The sequence below is a fragment of the Sprattus sprattus genome (genome assembly GCF_963457725.1).
Source record: "Sprattus sprattus genome assembly, chromosome: 9".
NCBI lineage: Eukaryota > Metazoa > Chordata > Actinopteri > Clupeiformes > Clupeidae > Sprattus > Sprattus sprattus.
In genome coordinates, this window is record NC_137928.1 from 19,927,390 (window position 1) to 19,941,613 (window position 14,224).

The 14,224-nt window shown below is 46.7% G+C and overlaps 1 protein-coding gene across 8 annotated transcripts in view; it reads right to left on the minus strand.

The window, feature by feature from the left end:
* Positions 1-2,348: 2,348 nt before the first annotated feature.
* myo18ab (myosin XVIIIA b) overlaps positions 2,349-14,224 on the minus strand; it is a 70,661-nt gene continuing 58,785 nt past the window's right edge. For all 8 annotated transcript variants that reach the window (XM_080845242.1, XM_080845241.1, XM_080845237.1 and 5 more), the window contains 6 exons: positions 13,333-13,518; positions 11,195-11,334; positions 10,348-10,392; positions 6,322-6,444; positions 3,727-5,192; positions 2,349-2,527 (listed from right to left, as the gene is read on the minus strand). In XM_080845242.1, coding sequence (XP_080701368.1) covers positions 3,743-5,192; positions 6,322-6,444; positions 10,348-10,392; positions 11,195-11,334; positions 13,333-13,518 — 1,944 coding nt within the window. In that variant the 3' untranslated portion in view covers positions 2,349-2,527; positions 3,727-3,742. The remainder of the gene's footprint in view (positions 2,528-3,726; positions 5,193-6,321; positions 6,445-10,347; positions 10,393-11,194; positions 11,335-13,332; positions 13,519-14,224) is intronic.

Genomic DNA, 14,224 nt, shown 5'->3' on the forward strand with positions numbered 1-14,224 from the left:
CGGTAAATGTAAGATTTGCATTACATGGATGACCACTCAAGGAAAAATAAAACAAAATATTTATTAAGGGTCAAGGGTTGCTTACTTTATGATGCAATGAAGAGCTCCTTTTTCTAGATGAGCATGCAAACAGAAAATGTATTCTATTCATCTGATTTGTATATTTAAAAACAGACTTAAAAAAGAGCCAAACCAGACATTCTAAAACAATCACCATCATTTATTTACAATATATTAAATTGTAATGCAAAATTATTACTTATAACAAGTGGTCATTTGTTCAATAAAGAAAATAAACATGAACTATTTTGGAAGCTAAAATGAATCATACAGATATTTATATATATTTATATTAATGTGTACAGCCAGCAATGTTATGTCTGCATGTCTTTTATTTGTGGTTTAATGAACAAATTCGATGAAACCCAGAAGATAAAAACACTCACCTTTCAACTTAATCAACTGCATAGAAAATAGGATAAAGTCATAGACCTGTGCGGACATCTACCGAACCATGTAAAATACAATCACAATCTCCCTTCAAAAACAAAGTAGCAAGTAAATCCATACACCCCACTGCTATATTCTGTGCAGAAACCATATGCATTTTGGCAGGTGCTCAACTCGTCAATGCTAGTTCATAAATACTATGGCATCAAGCAAAAGAATACAATATAGGCAACCATTAAAACCAGAGGAGCCTGTTTGTCCAGGTTAAAAGTGCACCTCTTCTCGATGAAAGAGCATTATTGTCATAGGGTAAGGCTAAAATACTGATGGATCTTCCACTGACAATATTCTTCTTCGGAGGCTCAAGAGAGGATTTCACAGTACATGTTCTCTAACAAGCATCCACTTAAATTTGCTCCACTTCCTGTTCCAAGAGATGTTTCCAGAGCCATCGGTTGTCCAGTATTTCACCACTGCAGTGCAGCGACGAGTTAAGAGAGTTAAAGAGAAAACCATTGCCGCACAGCACCGTACCCAATGTCAAGTACATTCCCTTTGGAAAGCCACAGAGGGCTGTTTAACTACGAGGGAAAGAAAAGAATCGAAACAAGAGAAACACTAAATCAGAAGCTGAGCCAGAGACTAACCACAAACACGACTGTGAGATCAAGCAAAAACTAAAACCAAGCATTTTGTGGAGTGAGCTTAAGAGCGTCAGACAAGTTCCAACACTGGGAAGGCAGTCGGTTCTTCTTTCTTGTCCTTGTTTGTTTTTTCCCCCCTCTCAAACATACATCAACATAAAGTTGAGGCAGCAAATCAACTTTTCGTTAAACAAACTGCTAGTTCCATGGTCTTATTATGTCCCTCCCCCTCAATGAAGTTAAAAAACAAACACAGTATCCCTCCCTCCCTCCCACCTATGCCCTCCACCGGTAATATGAGGGAGCGGCGTCTGAGAGAGGAGAGCTCAACAGTTCAGTGAGCAAGCGCAGAGACACAGCTGGGAGAGGATGCAGCTGCGGGGGAGCTGCACTTAAATCGACGGCACTTCTCCTTCCCTCACTCGCCCTCTCTGGGGAGCCAAAGTAAAGAAGCCCTATCTCAGTCTATGCACAGTCTCTTACTACAAAGGCCTTTCTTGGTGCTTGTTTCCTCTCTCTCTTTCAATGTCTGCCTCTTTTTTCTTTATCTGTTTCCCCCCTATTACTTTCGGTTTTTTAAGTCTTAATGATGCAGCAAAAAAAATTCTCCCATTTCTCGTTGGCTTGAGTCATGTTATGATTCTTTGGCTCAGTAATGGCCGGGATGGAGGTGAGCAACAGAGAGCCTGGTGTGGCCGGAGCAGGAAGGCATAGAGGAGGGGGGGGGTTACTGAACGGTATGAGCTGGGCACAGGGGCATCAGGGCAACCATCATCAGAGGCACTGGGCTTATGTGAGAGGAGAGGAGGAAGACGAAGAGAAGGAGGGTGGCAAAGCAGCAGAAGGCGTGAAAAAAAAAAAAAAACACGGACAAAGCCGTGAATCCTCAGTCGCAGCATTTTAATGCTTTTAAAGCTTACCACGCTATGTACAAGTCAGGAGCTAGTAACAGCAATGTAACTGATTACTAATAAGGACAAGTTTGTCACTGTTGATTTGTTTTCCAGTCTGATGTGAAGTACAGTAGAGGGTCATTTAGTGGGGTTGAGAGTAACACAGGTGAGTCATACTGTGCCCCTGTCTCTATCTCATGCTGTTACAAGAGACAGGAGAAGGTTCTGGAACTGGTGTTGGTGAGTATAGTGAAGCTGTGGGCCAACACTGAGAGGCAAAAAGTCTTTTTGAATAAGCAAATGTGTGAGTATGTCATCCATGTGTATGTGTGTGTTTGTGTGTGTATGTGTGTATGAGAGAGAGAGTTCTGCTATGCTGTTGTCTCTGAGGCCTTGCCCTCGCTGTCGCTGTCGTTCAGGTAGCTTCGTGTGTATCGGGAGCGGTAGGAACGTCGAGACGCACCACCCCCTTCTTTTTCTTCTTCCTCCTCCTCTTCATCATCAGATCGATCGAAGCAGAAGCGCCGTCTTGAAGGAGGGCTAGACCAAAAACAGAGACAGACAGAGACAGGGAGGAACAAAGATTTCATTATTATAACAGCCAGAAGTCAGACAGGAACACGCATAGGGTGTTCAGTTATTATGTGGCTCACAGTTAATACACACATTAACATACGCCAGTGATGTTAGACACCTGCCAGCCGAGTGTCATGCAAGCAAATCACTTGACGACCTCAGAACGCGACACAGAGACGTGACATCTTAAATTCTTTCCCACTCACACATGCATAATGAGTTTTCATCGGCGACTGAACTTTTCCCTTTGCGAAAGGCCCCCTCGAGCTAAAACATGCAGAGTTTGCACAGCGCAGTTCAATCACCGTCAAAAAAATCTGAAACCCCCGGCTTTAATAATAATACATTTTAATGTCGGTTTTTCTAGGGCCTATTTCGTCATACCCGTAACCTTATCAGCTTAATTAACATATAAATGAAATGTTGTTTGCTCTAATTATTGGGGAGCAAACAGATCGGGTTTGATGCATGCCAGGGCTTCACTAATGGCTGCGTCTGGGTACAACCCTCTAAAAAGAGCAACTATGGGTTACAGAGACTTATCTAATCTTTAACCGCCCACACAATGCAAACTGCAGGTTAATTGCTGTCGATTTGGAATCTTAAAAGAAAGTGAAAAAGTGCTACTTGCTACTTGTGTAAATCAATGGTCTGGTTTAATTATGTCTGAAATAAAGGCTGTAGGGACAATCTATGGCGGACTAGAGCTCCCGTTCTTTTGGCTGGTGCTTTTGGACAATTAATCACTCCGACATTTTAGCGATTGCCGTGTCCACGCACACTGATTCAGAGACATATTTATATAAATAAAAGCCCAAAATTAATTACTCTAAATGTCTTGTCCAAATTATAGGAGACACCAATTCTGTGCAAAGTTATTATGCACATTCATGCACACAAAGGACTGAAGATAAAAGAAAGTACCAGCGCTGTGAAAGAAAACGAAACACAATTTTCGGGGTGTCATTTGATTAGTTCACTCCAATGAAATGCGTCTACCTTTTGAAGGGTGAATTACAGTATTAGACTCTGAGCTTGTGTGAAGTTGCACATAAAAGGTGTCATTTTTCTACGTCAAATTTTTTTTTCTTAGGTTTTTGGGAGGGTTGTTAGTGTCACTCCATGCTTTTTGCATTCCTCAATGCACGCCAGGCAACACCTACTGGCTGGCGCCTCGCTTTAGTCACTGTCGGCTCGGTAAAGATACTTCATCATCACGTTGTCCACTTTCTTCTTCCTCTTCTTCACGTCCTTCCTGTTGGGAGATGGTGCCCCTTCAGCAGAGCCCTGAGGGTCTCTCTCCTCCTCAGAGCCTGATGCTGGTTTGCTGCTGGGGGCCTTCTTGATGCTGTTCGTGCTACGGTAGGAAATGGTGGACGCTCCGGAGCTCGAGTTGGACTCTGAGCTAGACTCCGAGCTGGATGAGGACGACGAAGAAGAGGAGGAGGAGGCCCTCTTAGACTTCTTCTTTGTCTTCTTGGACTTCTTCTTGGAGCTCTTTTTGCGGCGGTCGCCATCCGAGTCGGAGCTGTCGGACTCACTGCTGTGGCTCCTCCTCTTCTTCTTCTTCTTCGACTTCTTGCTGCTGCTGCGGCTGCGACTGCTGCGACTGCTGCGTGTGCTCAGGCTGCTGGATGGCCTCACGTCCATGGCTGAGGCAGAGCGCCGCAAGTTGCTCTTCCTTCCACCACTGCCACCGTCCTCGTCCTGGTCCTTCTTACTGCCTTCGGCCTCGGAGTCCTCCAGGCTGGTGCGCTTGAACGTGATGGGCTTGAAGCTGAGCACCTCGTTGATGGCCTTCTCGAGGTCGGGGTCCAGGTAATTGCGGTGGGTGACCGGCTTGACGTCGGAGGTGTCGGGGGGGCTGCTGTCGGTGGCGCGGGCCTGGGGGGGCATGGAGACACTGCGGCCGCTGGAGAAGGGGCTGTAGGCGGAGGAGCGGGCATCGCTGAAGGCCACGCTGCGCGTGTCGTCGTCCAGGCCAAACTCGCTGAGCCGGCAGCTGCGGGCCATCGACATGCGCGAGTCGGCACGGCTCACGCTGCCAGGGCTCCGGCCACCTGACTGCCGGCTCGGGCTTGGGGAGACAGGTGAACCCTCCAGACGGGACATGCTGCGGTGACGGATACGGGAGCTGGACAGCCCCACGCTCAGCACAGACTTGGAGTCGTCCTCATCGTCCAAGTCCAGCACGGTGCAGCGGGTAGAGGCGCGGCTCGGGGCCATTGACTCCTTATCAAACTCGGACCAGCGGCTCTCCATGCCTTTCCTGGCCCGGCTGGTGGCTTGCGAGATGACCGAACCGCGGTCGTCCAGGTCGTCTCCGGCCTGGGACTTCCGCCAGGAGCTGACGGAGTAGGTGTCGTCCTGGCCGTCTGCCGCCTTGCCCTTGCCCTTGCGGAAGGACGAGAGCTCCTGGGAGTTCTGAGACTGATCTTTGAGGGTGCTGAAGAGGGAGCCTTCGTCCCCTTTACCCCCGATAGAGTCCTTGAGGTTGGAGCGCTTCCTGTAACTGAGCGAACTCATCACGGACACCGGCCTGCTCTGCTCTACCTCTTTACCATTTTCTTTCCATTCCTTACCCTCTTTCCACTCTTTGCCTTCCTTTGCATCAACGTTAACAGCATATCTAGAGGGAAAAAGCGGCGTGGAAAGGGTGGGAGAAAGCACAGAAACACAGAGTGAAGCAGGGAGAAAGGGACAGAGAGAGGCATAGAGAAAGAGAAAAAAATGACAGATGAGTCACACAGAGAACTGAAAAGAGAGATAAATGGAATTTAAAAATGGCAACAAGATGAAAGACTCCTAGGAGGAAACAAACAAATGAAAGCCCAGGTGGCATAGAAATCAACGAGAGAACAGCGATTTTGGAGGTGTTAATTTAAAATGTCAAAATTAATGAGGGAGATGGATGAAGTTGGTGGAGATTTCAGGGAAGGCAGCAGAGTTTACAGACAGTTTACCAAGACAACTGGAGAATATCAAACATAAAACCTCTTAGTCCTTAGGCACATACAACCCTTATAGAGAAGCAGTGTTTTTGAGTGGGAGATTCAACCAAACGGCGAAGAAAGTCAGCTGTTGCATACGGTGGTGCTAAACAACACTCTTCTGGAGCCAAGTGCAGCTGTCCAACTCAGTGCTGCCTATGAATATTTGAAACCTTACAAGACCTCATGTAATATATCTCTATTCATACGAGGTTGAACTGTGTGGGGAGTGCACTGGAACTCGAGAATCTAAAAGCCAAAGTTTTGTAAAAAAGTTCTGAGAGGCCCAAACGGAAGAGCTAAATCTTCTTGTAAAAAGACAAATATGGGACCATCGAAGCCGACAGCCAGCTGGCAGATCTATTAATCTCGGGTGGGGCGGGGCAGGTAGGCATTCCAGCTGGCTAGTAGGCATGTCAATAAATCTGCCAGGGAGGCAGCTCCCATCTAAAGAAGGCCCTGTCATCAGTACCATCGACAATAGAGTGAATAAGCCGAAAGACATGCAGAGAGAGAGAGAGAGAGAGAGAGAGAGAGAGAGAGAGAGAGAGAGAGAGAGAGAGAGAGAGAGAGAGAGAGAAAGAGAGAGACAGAGAGAGATGGAGGGAGGGAGGGAGAGGAAATGTATATCCCATCGCAAGTTGATAGTCTGTCTCTTACTGCACATGGGGCTGTATATGGGAAGTCACTATGGGACCAAACCATTTGAAAAACTAGGGTAGGGGTTTTGAGGAGTGTGGTTGTGTGGTGGGAGGTGTCCTCACTGACCTTGAGCTCTTCAGGCTTCCATCATCTGACAGGTTCTTGGCGGAGCCCTTGTTTTTGGACAGCCACGACTTCACCCCGTCCACCCGATCCTCCACCTCGGAGTCTGTGCCCGACTCCCCCTCACTGCGTGGGGTGATCGAGAGATTGAGAGAGAGAGAGAGGGGAGGAGAGAGGGAATGTTAGAATGGAGGGAACACCGGGGTAAGTCTATGGTACTGGTGTTAGTGGGGGCCATTTAGGAGAAGCAGGTCTTTGTTTTCTATTCTCTCTTTTTTCCTCTCTGGAAGGAGACCATGAGAGAGCACAGACACATGCACTGGATTGCTGGAGGCCTGTGGAGACCCGCAGCCATTGTCTGTGTTATTGTGTGCAGCGTTATCAGGCGGCCGTCTTGCGGTTAGTTGGCACTGGCTCGCCTGGCATGTGAAGCCCCAAATGGACCTATGAGCAATTCACCGGACTCAATACCAATCCCAGGGTTGGGGCACAGGGACAAAGGATAAAGGCTTAGCGGAAGGGAAGGTAGAAAATAGAAGGGATTTTTTTGTCCATCCCCTCAATCCCACGTCTCATTTATTTGTCCGCACCACCGCTGAATAATGCCATAGACTCTGACATAATAATTCGGGGACAGATTGTGAGTACAATTGTTTTCGATCTGTGCATGGAGGGGCGGGGGGTGGTATTGGGCAGAGAATTGAGGCCAGTCAGTGGTCTGAAAAGGATCAAAAGAGGCACAATGCTCCCTGACACCTCAATGCACTGCTGATGAGAATTTCCCCAATGTATTTTATCTTTTCTTTGTACACACACAAGCACACATGCACACTTAACACACACACATGCACACCAAACACACACACACACACACACACACACACACATGCCCACACACACCTCAAAACTTTACAACAGTTCCTCGAAGCCCTTACCTTTAATAATCTTCAATAGCCACAAGGCTATGCAACCATAACACACAGCTACAGTGGGGCATGCAAGGTTTGAGTGAGAGCTTCCTAAAATAAACTAGTCATGGGAATCCTACAATCATGGCTGGCCTTGAATGCAGTCCAAATGCATATTCTCCTGTTTGACTGTTCATGGTTTTTCTTATTCCGAACAAAAAGTGTTGCTTGGAGGGGCTTGAAGACCTCTTTCAAAGCGTAGTTAACTTTGCTCGCCATGCCTGCACCATTAGACAGTCTAAGTCTCCTGACACAAACGGTGGGATGAGAGCTGGCCTGACGTGTGGCTGCGGCGCCTCGTCTCATCAATACGGGCGTGTAAACAAAGACGAGAGGCCTGGTGAGGACGAGGTATTAGCACCTCACACATGAAGCGCCCGGACCGAGTCCCTAGCCGGTTTGCCCATTGCTTTTCTCGGAGATAAAGAAAGCTTTGGATTTATGTTTGCCTGGATTTGCAAGTCAATGCCTCTCTCTCTATCTCTTTCCGTGCCTGCCTGCCTCTTAAGATTACTCTTATCCCTTTTCTCATCAGACACACACTGCTCTGAATCACTATGATTTACCCTCCAAGAACATGGCGTGAGTTTTTTGCTTTCTTTCAAACAAAAATAAGAGGGGAGACTTTTGAGAGGCGAATTTTGACGAATGTCATTACCGCCACATGTTGACTACTTTCTAGGAGAAACGAAGACCACAACAATATGCTAGGACTTACTGTCTGAGGAAGGGACCTTGCTAATTGTTACATCATTGCCACCTCCTCTCTTTCAGTCTTATGTAAGGTAAGGGGTTAGTGCCAGTTCAAGATTAACACAAGGGGCCCAACAGGATACCAAAGTTCATGAACGCTTACTCAGTGTTAGATACTGGGGTGTCACTAACGTAACACTGTATTGCTGCTGCTCCTGTGCAGAGATCACAGAGAAACCAGCGTGGATAGGAAATAACTCAAAGGACAATAGGTCATACTGAGGAAAAAAGGCTCACCACCTAGCAGCCTTACGTAGCCTGTGACTCTCCTCTTGGTGTCTGGCTCTGTGTTGGTCTCCTACATATACACCCCCCCCCCCCCCCCCCATCCCCACATGAAGGGACAGCAGAGGTGACTAGCTCTGGTGTGAACGAGCCCACGGCACTCCCAGGCAGGCCACAGCCGCGCCACGGACAGCCGGCGCTTTGTAATCAAGCACGTTACACCAAGTGTCACATACAATTTATGTCCTTGACCGCATACCATTAGTTAAGCTGCGCCAGAGGCCCCGGGGAACAAACAAACAACAGAGAGAGCGGAGGGAGACATTAATTGTCTGCGACAATCTGCCTCCGCCGCTTGTACATCTCTGTTACACGCTATTACATTTATCATTAGCACATATGGATCCCTCCCAACCCCCCTTTCCCTCCCACTTTCTCTCCCTTCCTTCCCCTGTTTCTCTCTACCCAGCGCCTCGACTTCCCTTGCTTTTAACTGGAGTCGTGTGTACTGTGACACTTATTTCCTCCAGAAGCTCTGCACAGAGAGTTGAGTGGAGCCCTTTGGGACATGTCCAGGGCAAATGCAGCTGTTCCAGACACATTCACCCTTCACATCTGCCACTAGGTAAAGGCTGCATTTGTGGCAGACGAGGGGCTTTTTAAAACAGCACCTGCTCTCATCAGGTGTTTTTTCATCCATACCCAATTCCCCCTTTTTTCCACTGAGAGCTTCGAGTCGTAACAGAGATGTTGCTCGATTCACACGTACACTACTTGGGCTTTAGTGCCTTGCCAAAAATACACATCCAAAACCAAGGCCCAAAGGTGGTAGCAATAGACCATCACTAGCATGTCTCCCCACATTAACAGTTTGTCCATTTCTACTAAAACAGCAACAACCACAAAATGAACAAAACAAAAAAACAAACCAGCATTACGCAACTTCACACTAAAGCTCTTACACCAGTCATGTTCTGGCGAGCCATTAGCCATTAATTTCCTTTTACAGTACACAGCATAAAGAGGGGACGGAATGGGGGGGTGGGAGGGCGGCTTGCGGTTTAACAAGGGCTTTAAAAATGGAAAACACAGTAAGTGCAGCCTAGTACATGCCTAGAGCTACTGACATGTGAATGAGCTGGCCCGCTGCCAGAGGTTAGTGCTGCTGTCGGAGGAGCGTTGCCAGGGATTTCTGTAGGACATTTGATGGTCATCCATTATTTAACTTTGGAGTTTGAATGATTGATGAAGAACATGTCTCCCCAACCCCCAACCAACCAACCCCCCCCACCCCATTGGAACGCAATTGGCCACAGCATCGCCGCTGGCGTAGCCTCTGCCCGACAGTGGAGTCCCCTGAAATATTCAGACGAGCACGGCAGGTGTTTCCGGGTGCTGCTCAAACACGGCCCACTGGCCCAACAGCCAGGGGCAGGTTGGGTCTACATGGTGTAGGAAGGAGGGGGCAAGAGGGGAGACCTACTGCAGGAGCCCCCTGGTGTCCCTCCTGGGAGCAGGCAGACACAGGTCAAGACTTACCCGACATTGGAAACACACATGGCCTGAAGGGAGATGGCGTGTTTAAAGCACAGCTCATTATGTTAACAGGTCAACAAGTGGAAGCTTTGTGGGGGGAAGAACTGAGCAGGAGTGAACCCATGATTGGTCTGGGGGGGGGGGGGGGGGGGGGGTAAAGCATGTTATTCTCAGAGGCATGCACCAAAGCATGTGGTACCATGCAAACCACACGAAGGACAGAAAAAAACAGTGAGAGAGGGTGTTAAAGTAAGTCCCATCCCAAGGCCTGTGATGCAGTATAATTTGGCTTGAATGGAGGGGGAATCGTGTGATGGGGGTACCAATTTATTTGGAATTCGCTAGAAGCTAATATCCTGTTTTTTGTGCTAAATGAGGTCAAAAGGGAGACATTTAATGGAGACGTTACTGTGCAGGTCTGAATACTGTGTATGGGCATAAATAAGTAATTAGGCATTTTTCAAAGCTAGGTGAATACTGCATCACTTGTCTGGGCAAGGACAATACTGATTTACATTAGAACCAAACATATGCTCCAGCTCCTCACGTTTTGTTCTTTCGTTTCTGATACTTAGTCACCATATCTTGTAAACTGTGGATAGTGGAGGAAGAAAAGAAAAAGATGACACAAACATACATAAATAAGTCAAATCCAGAACAGAAGGGGTAACACAGAGGACAACAAAACAAACAACCAAAAATGGAACTCACATAAACAACAACAACAACAACAAAAAATGAACAAGAGATGAACCATGTCTTGAGGTAAAAGAGCATGAAATCTGACAAAGCACCAATGCTGAGAGTTGCTACTTTGAAACCTCGACTCCTCAGATGTCTTTTACCCCGAGCAAGGAGAGCTCCACAGCTGCATCTACAGACTCTGAGTACAGAGTCGCCTCACCATGACTGTGTGAAGAGGAGAGGAGAAGGCGGGAGGCAGCGCATAAACACTGCCCAAATCTCACTGCTATTTATTGCCTAGTGACATAGGAGAGAGAGAGAGAAACGGCTTCCTTGAGTTCGCCACTGCCAACAAGCAAGCCAACAAGCAAGTCTAAGCCACAATCTGAAGTAAGGTAGACCAGACCAGTCTGATCGACATTCTAATTAAGTGTGGTGGATTCTAAAAGGCTACAAATAAAGTGCAGCAGTATTCAAGGCATGTTTTTTTTCTCTTTTTCTTCAGGGTGTGTGAAAAGGCCTCGGGAGAGTTTGCTCGTACAAACGAAAGACTCTTAGGAAGATCTCTCAAACATTCCTTCCTTCACTCTCTCTCTCTCTGGCTTTCCTTTGCTCTCCTTCACCCTTGCTTTAAATCACTGTCTCTGTGCCGGGGTAAAAGCAGTGGCTATTGAACTAATACAGGTGGCAGCCGATGGTGAACAGGATACCTGTTGATGAGGTCCTCGTTGTCGTCGCTCTCCATCTCATCCTCAATGGCGGCCTGCAGGTCGCCGATCCTTTTGAAGGCCAGCTTCAGATCTGCCTGAAGGCTCTGATTGGCTGCTTCCAAGCTCTCAATGTCCATTTCCTGTTGGGTATAGGGCAGGGGTTATATAACCATTATAGAACCTTGACACACAAACACGTATATATATATATATATATATATATACAGCCGCGGAAAAAATTAAGAGACCACTTCAAAATTATCAGTTTCTCTGGTTTTACTATTTATTGGTATGTGTTAAAGTAAAATGTACATTTTTGTTTTATTCTATAACCTACTGGCAACATTCCTACCAAATTTCAAATAAAAATATTGTCATTTAGATCATTTATTTGCAGAAAAATGACAATTGGTCAAAATAGCAAAAAAGATGCAGTGTCTTCAGATCTCGAATAATGCAAAGAAAACAAGCTCATATTCATTTTTAAACTACATAATACTAATGCTTTAACTTAGGAAGAGTTCAGAAATCAATATTTGGTGGAATAACCTTGAATTAAAATCACAACTTTCATGTGTCTTGGCATGCTCTCCACCAGTCTTTCACATTGCCGTTGGGTGACTTTATGCTACTCCTGGCGCAAGAATTCAAGCAGCTCGGCTTCTTTTCATGGCTTGTGACCATCCAGCTTCCTCTTGATCACATTTCAGAGTTTTTTTTATGGGATTCAGGTCTCGAAATTGGGCTGGCCATGACAGGGTCCTGATCTGGTGATACTCCATCCACACCTTTACTGGCCTGGCTGTGTGGCATGGAGCATTGCCCTGCTGGAAAAAACACTTCTCAGAGTTGGGGAACATTGTCAGAGCAAAAGGAAGCAAGTTTTTCTTCCGGGACAACGTTGTACTTTGCCTGGCTGAGGTTTGTAAAAGACCATAAGGATTGAACCAAAGTGGACTGGAGGGTCTCCTAGTTCATCTTCTCTGATGAGTCCAATTTCACAGTAGGTGCAAGACTCTGTGGCTTGTAGGCCTCTCCAGGTCTCCGTCTAACCATCAGACGACCATGTGTTGGGCAAAGCTGAAAATTGGACTCATCAGAGAAGACGAACTAGGAGACCCTCCAGTCCGCTTTGGTTCAATCCTTATGGTCTTTTACAAACCTCAGCCAGGCAAAGTACAACGTTGTCCCGGAAGAAAACTTGCCTCCTTTTGCTCTGACAATGTTCCCCAACTCTGAGAAGTGTTTTTTCCAGCAGGGCAATGCTCCATGCCACACAGCCAGGCCAGTAAAGGTGTGGATGGAGTACCACCAGATCAGGACCCTGTCATGACCAGCCCAATTTCGAGACCTGAATCCCATAAAAAACCTCTGAAATGTGATCAAGAGGAAGATGGATGGTCACAAGCCATGAAAAGAAGCCGAGCTGCTTGAATTCTTGTGCCAGGAGTAGCATAAAGTCACCCAACGGCAATGTGAAAGACTGGTGGAGAGCATGCCAAGACACATGAAAGTTGTGATTTTAAATCAAGGTTATTCCACCAAATATTGATTTCTGAACTCTTCCTAAGTTAAAGCATTAGTATTGTGTAGCTTAAAAATGAATATGAGCTTGTTTTCTTTGCATTATTCGAGATCTGAAGACACTGCATCTTTTTTGCTATTTTGACCAATTGTCATTTTTCTGCAAATAAATGATCTAAATGACAATATTTTTATTTGAAATTTGGTAGGAATGTTGCCAGTAGGTTATAGAATAAAACAAAAATGTACATTTTACTTTAACACATACCAATAAATAGTAAAACCAGAGAAACTGATAATTTTGAAGTGGTCTCTTAATTTTTTCCGCGGCTGTATATATATGTGTGTGTGTGTGCGTGTATGTGTGTTTTTGTGTGTGTGTGTGTGTGTGTGTGTCTGTCAAGGTATATAATATAGACACCTGCAAGACGGTAAGATGTGTATGGGTTTGACTAAAGGTTTTGCAGTGTGCTTCAATGCTACACCCAAAGAGCACCAACATATTTATATGATTAATGAGTTCCAATCACTCATTTTTCTAGTGCCTCCTACAGTGGAGAATGACAGTGGGAGAGTGGTGGACCGGCGGATGGGAGGTGGCCTTGAGGACTCACCAGCTCGTGCTTCTTGCGGCTGGCCTCCCCCTCCTTCTTGGCCAGCTCGGCCATCTCCTCCTTGATGTCGCGGATCTGCCGCTGGAAGCGCTTGTTCTGCTCCTTCTCGCGGATCTCGCTGGCGCTGCGCTGGTCCCGCTCCTCCGTCAGCTTCTCCACGTTCTCCTTCAGACGCGCCACCAGACTCTGCGTGAGAAACGGCAGAACATGAGGCGCGCGGAGACACACTGACAACACTAAGGCCGCCTAGACGATGTATTCATTTCTTCTTTTGATCACCTAGGAAACAGTTTCAATACAAAGTACATAGAAAACTTTCCTCAACAGTCAGATGCGGTTTCTTTTTTACTGCAGACCAGCAGAGGATCATTCAAAATCACATATACCCTCACAACTACCCTTTCAAAAATGTCCTATGCATGCCAACCAAGCCATAAATAGTGCACAAACCTGTCACAACACCCACACAAAGAAAACCTCTCCCTTAAAAGTTACCCTGCATAACATTGTCTCACAACACTGTCAGTATTCCCAGAGCAAGAGGTTTGTTCCCCTGCACCTCTGTACCCCTGATCTCCATCAGCATTCAGCCCATGGCACTGGGGCTAAAGGAAACCTACTCATAATTCTGCCCTGCTCAGATTTGCTAAGGCTAACGTCTCACTCTACGACGCCAGCATCTGGTGGGCAGCTCTAATGTGGGCAGGGGGGGAGCAGTAATCCAACTCGATGGGGCCTTTGTGTACCTGACAGGGCCAGGAGAGGGGGAATGGAGGCTGTTGGTTGCCCTGATTACTAGTTAAACTCAGCTACCGCAGAGTAAGAGAGGGAGAGAAAGAAAGAAAGAAAGAAAGAGAGAGGGAGAGAGCGATAGAGAGAGAGAGAGAGGGCG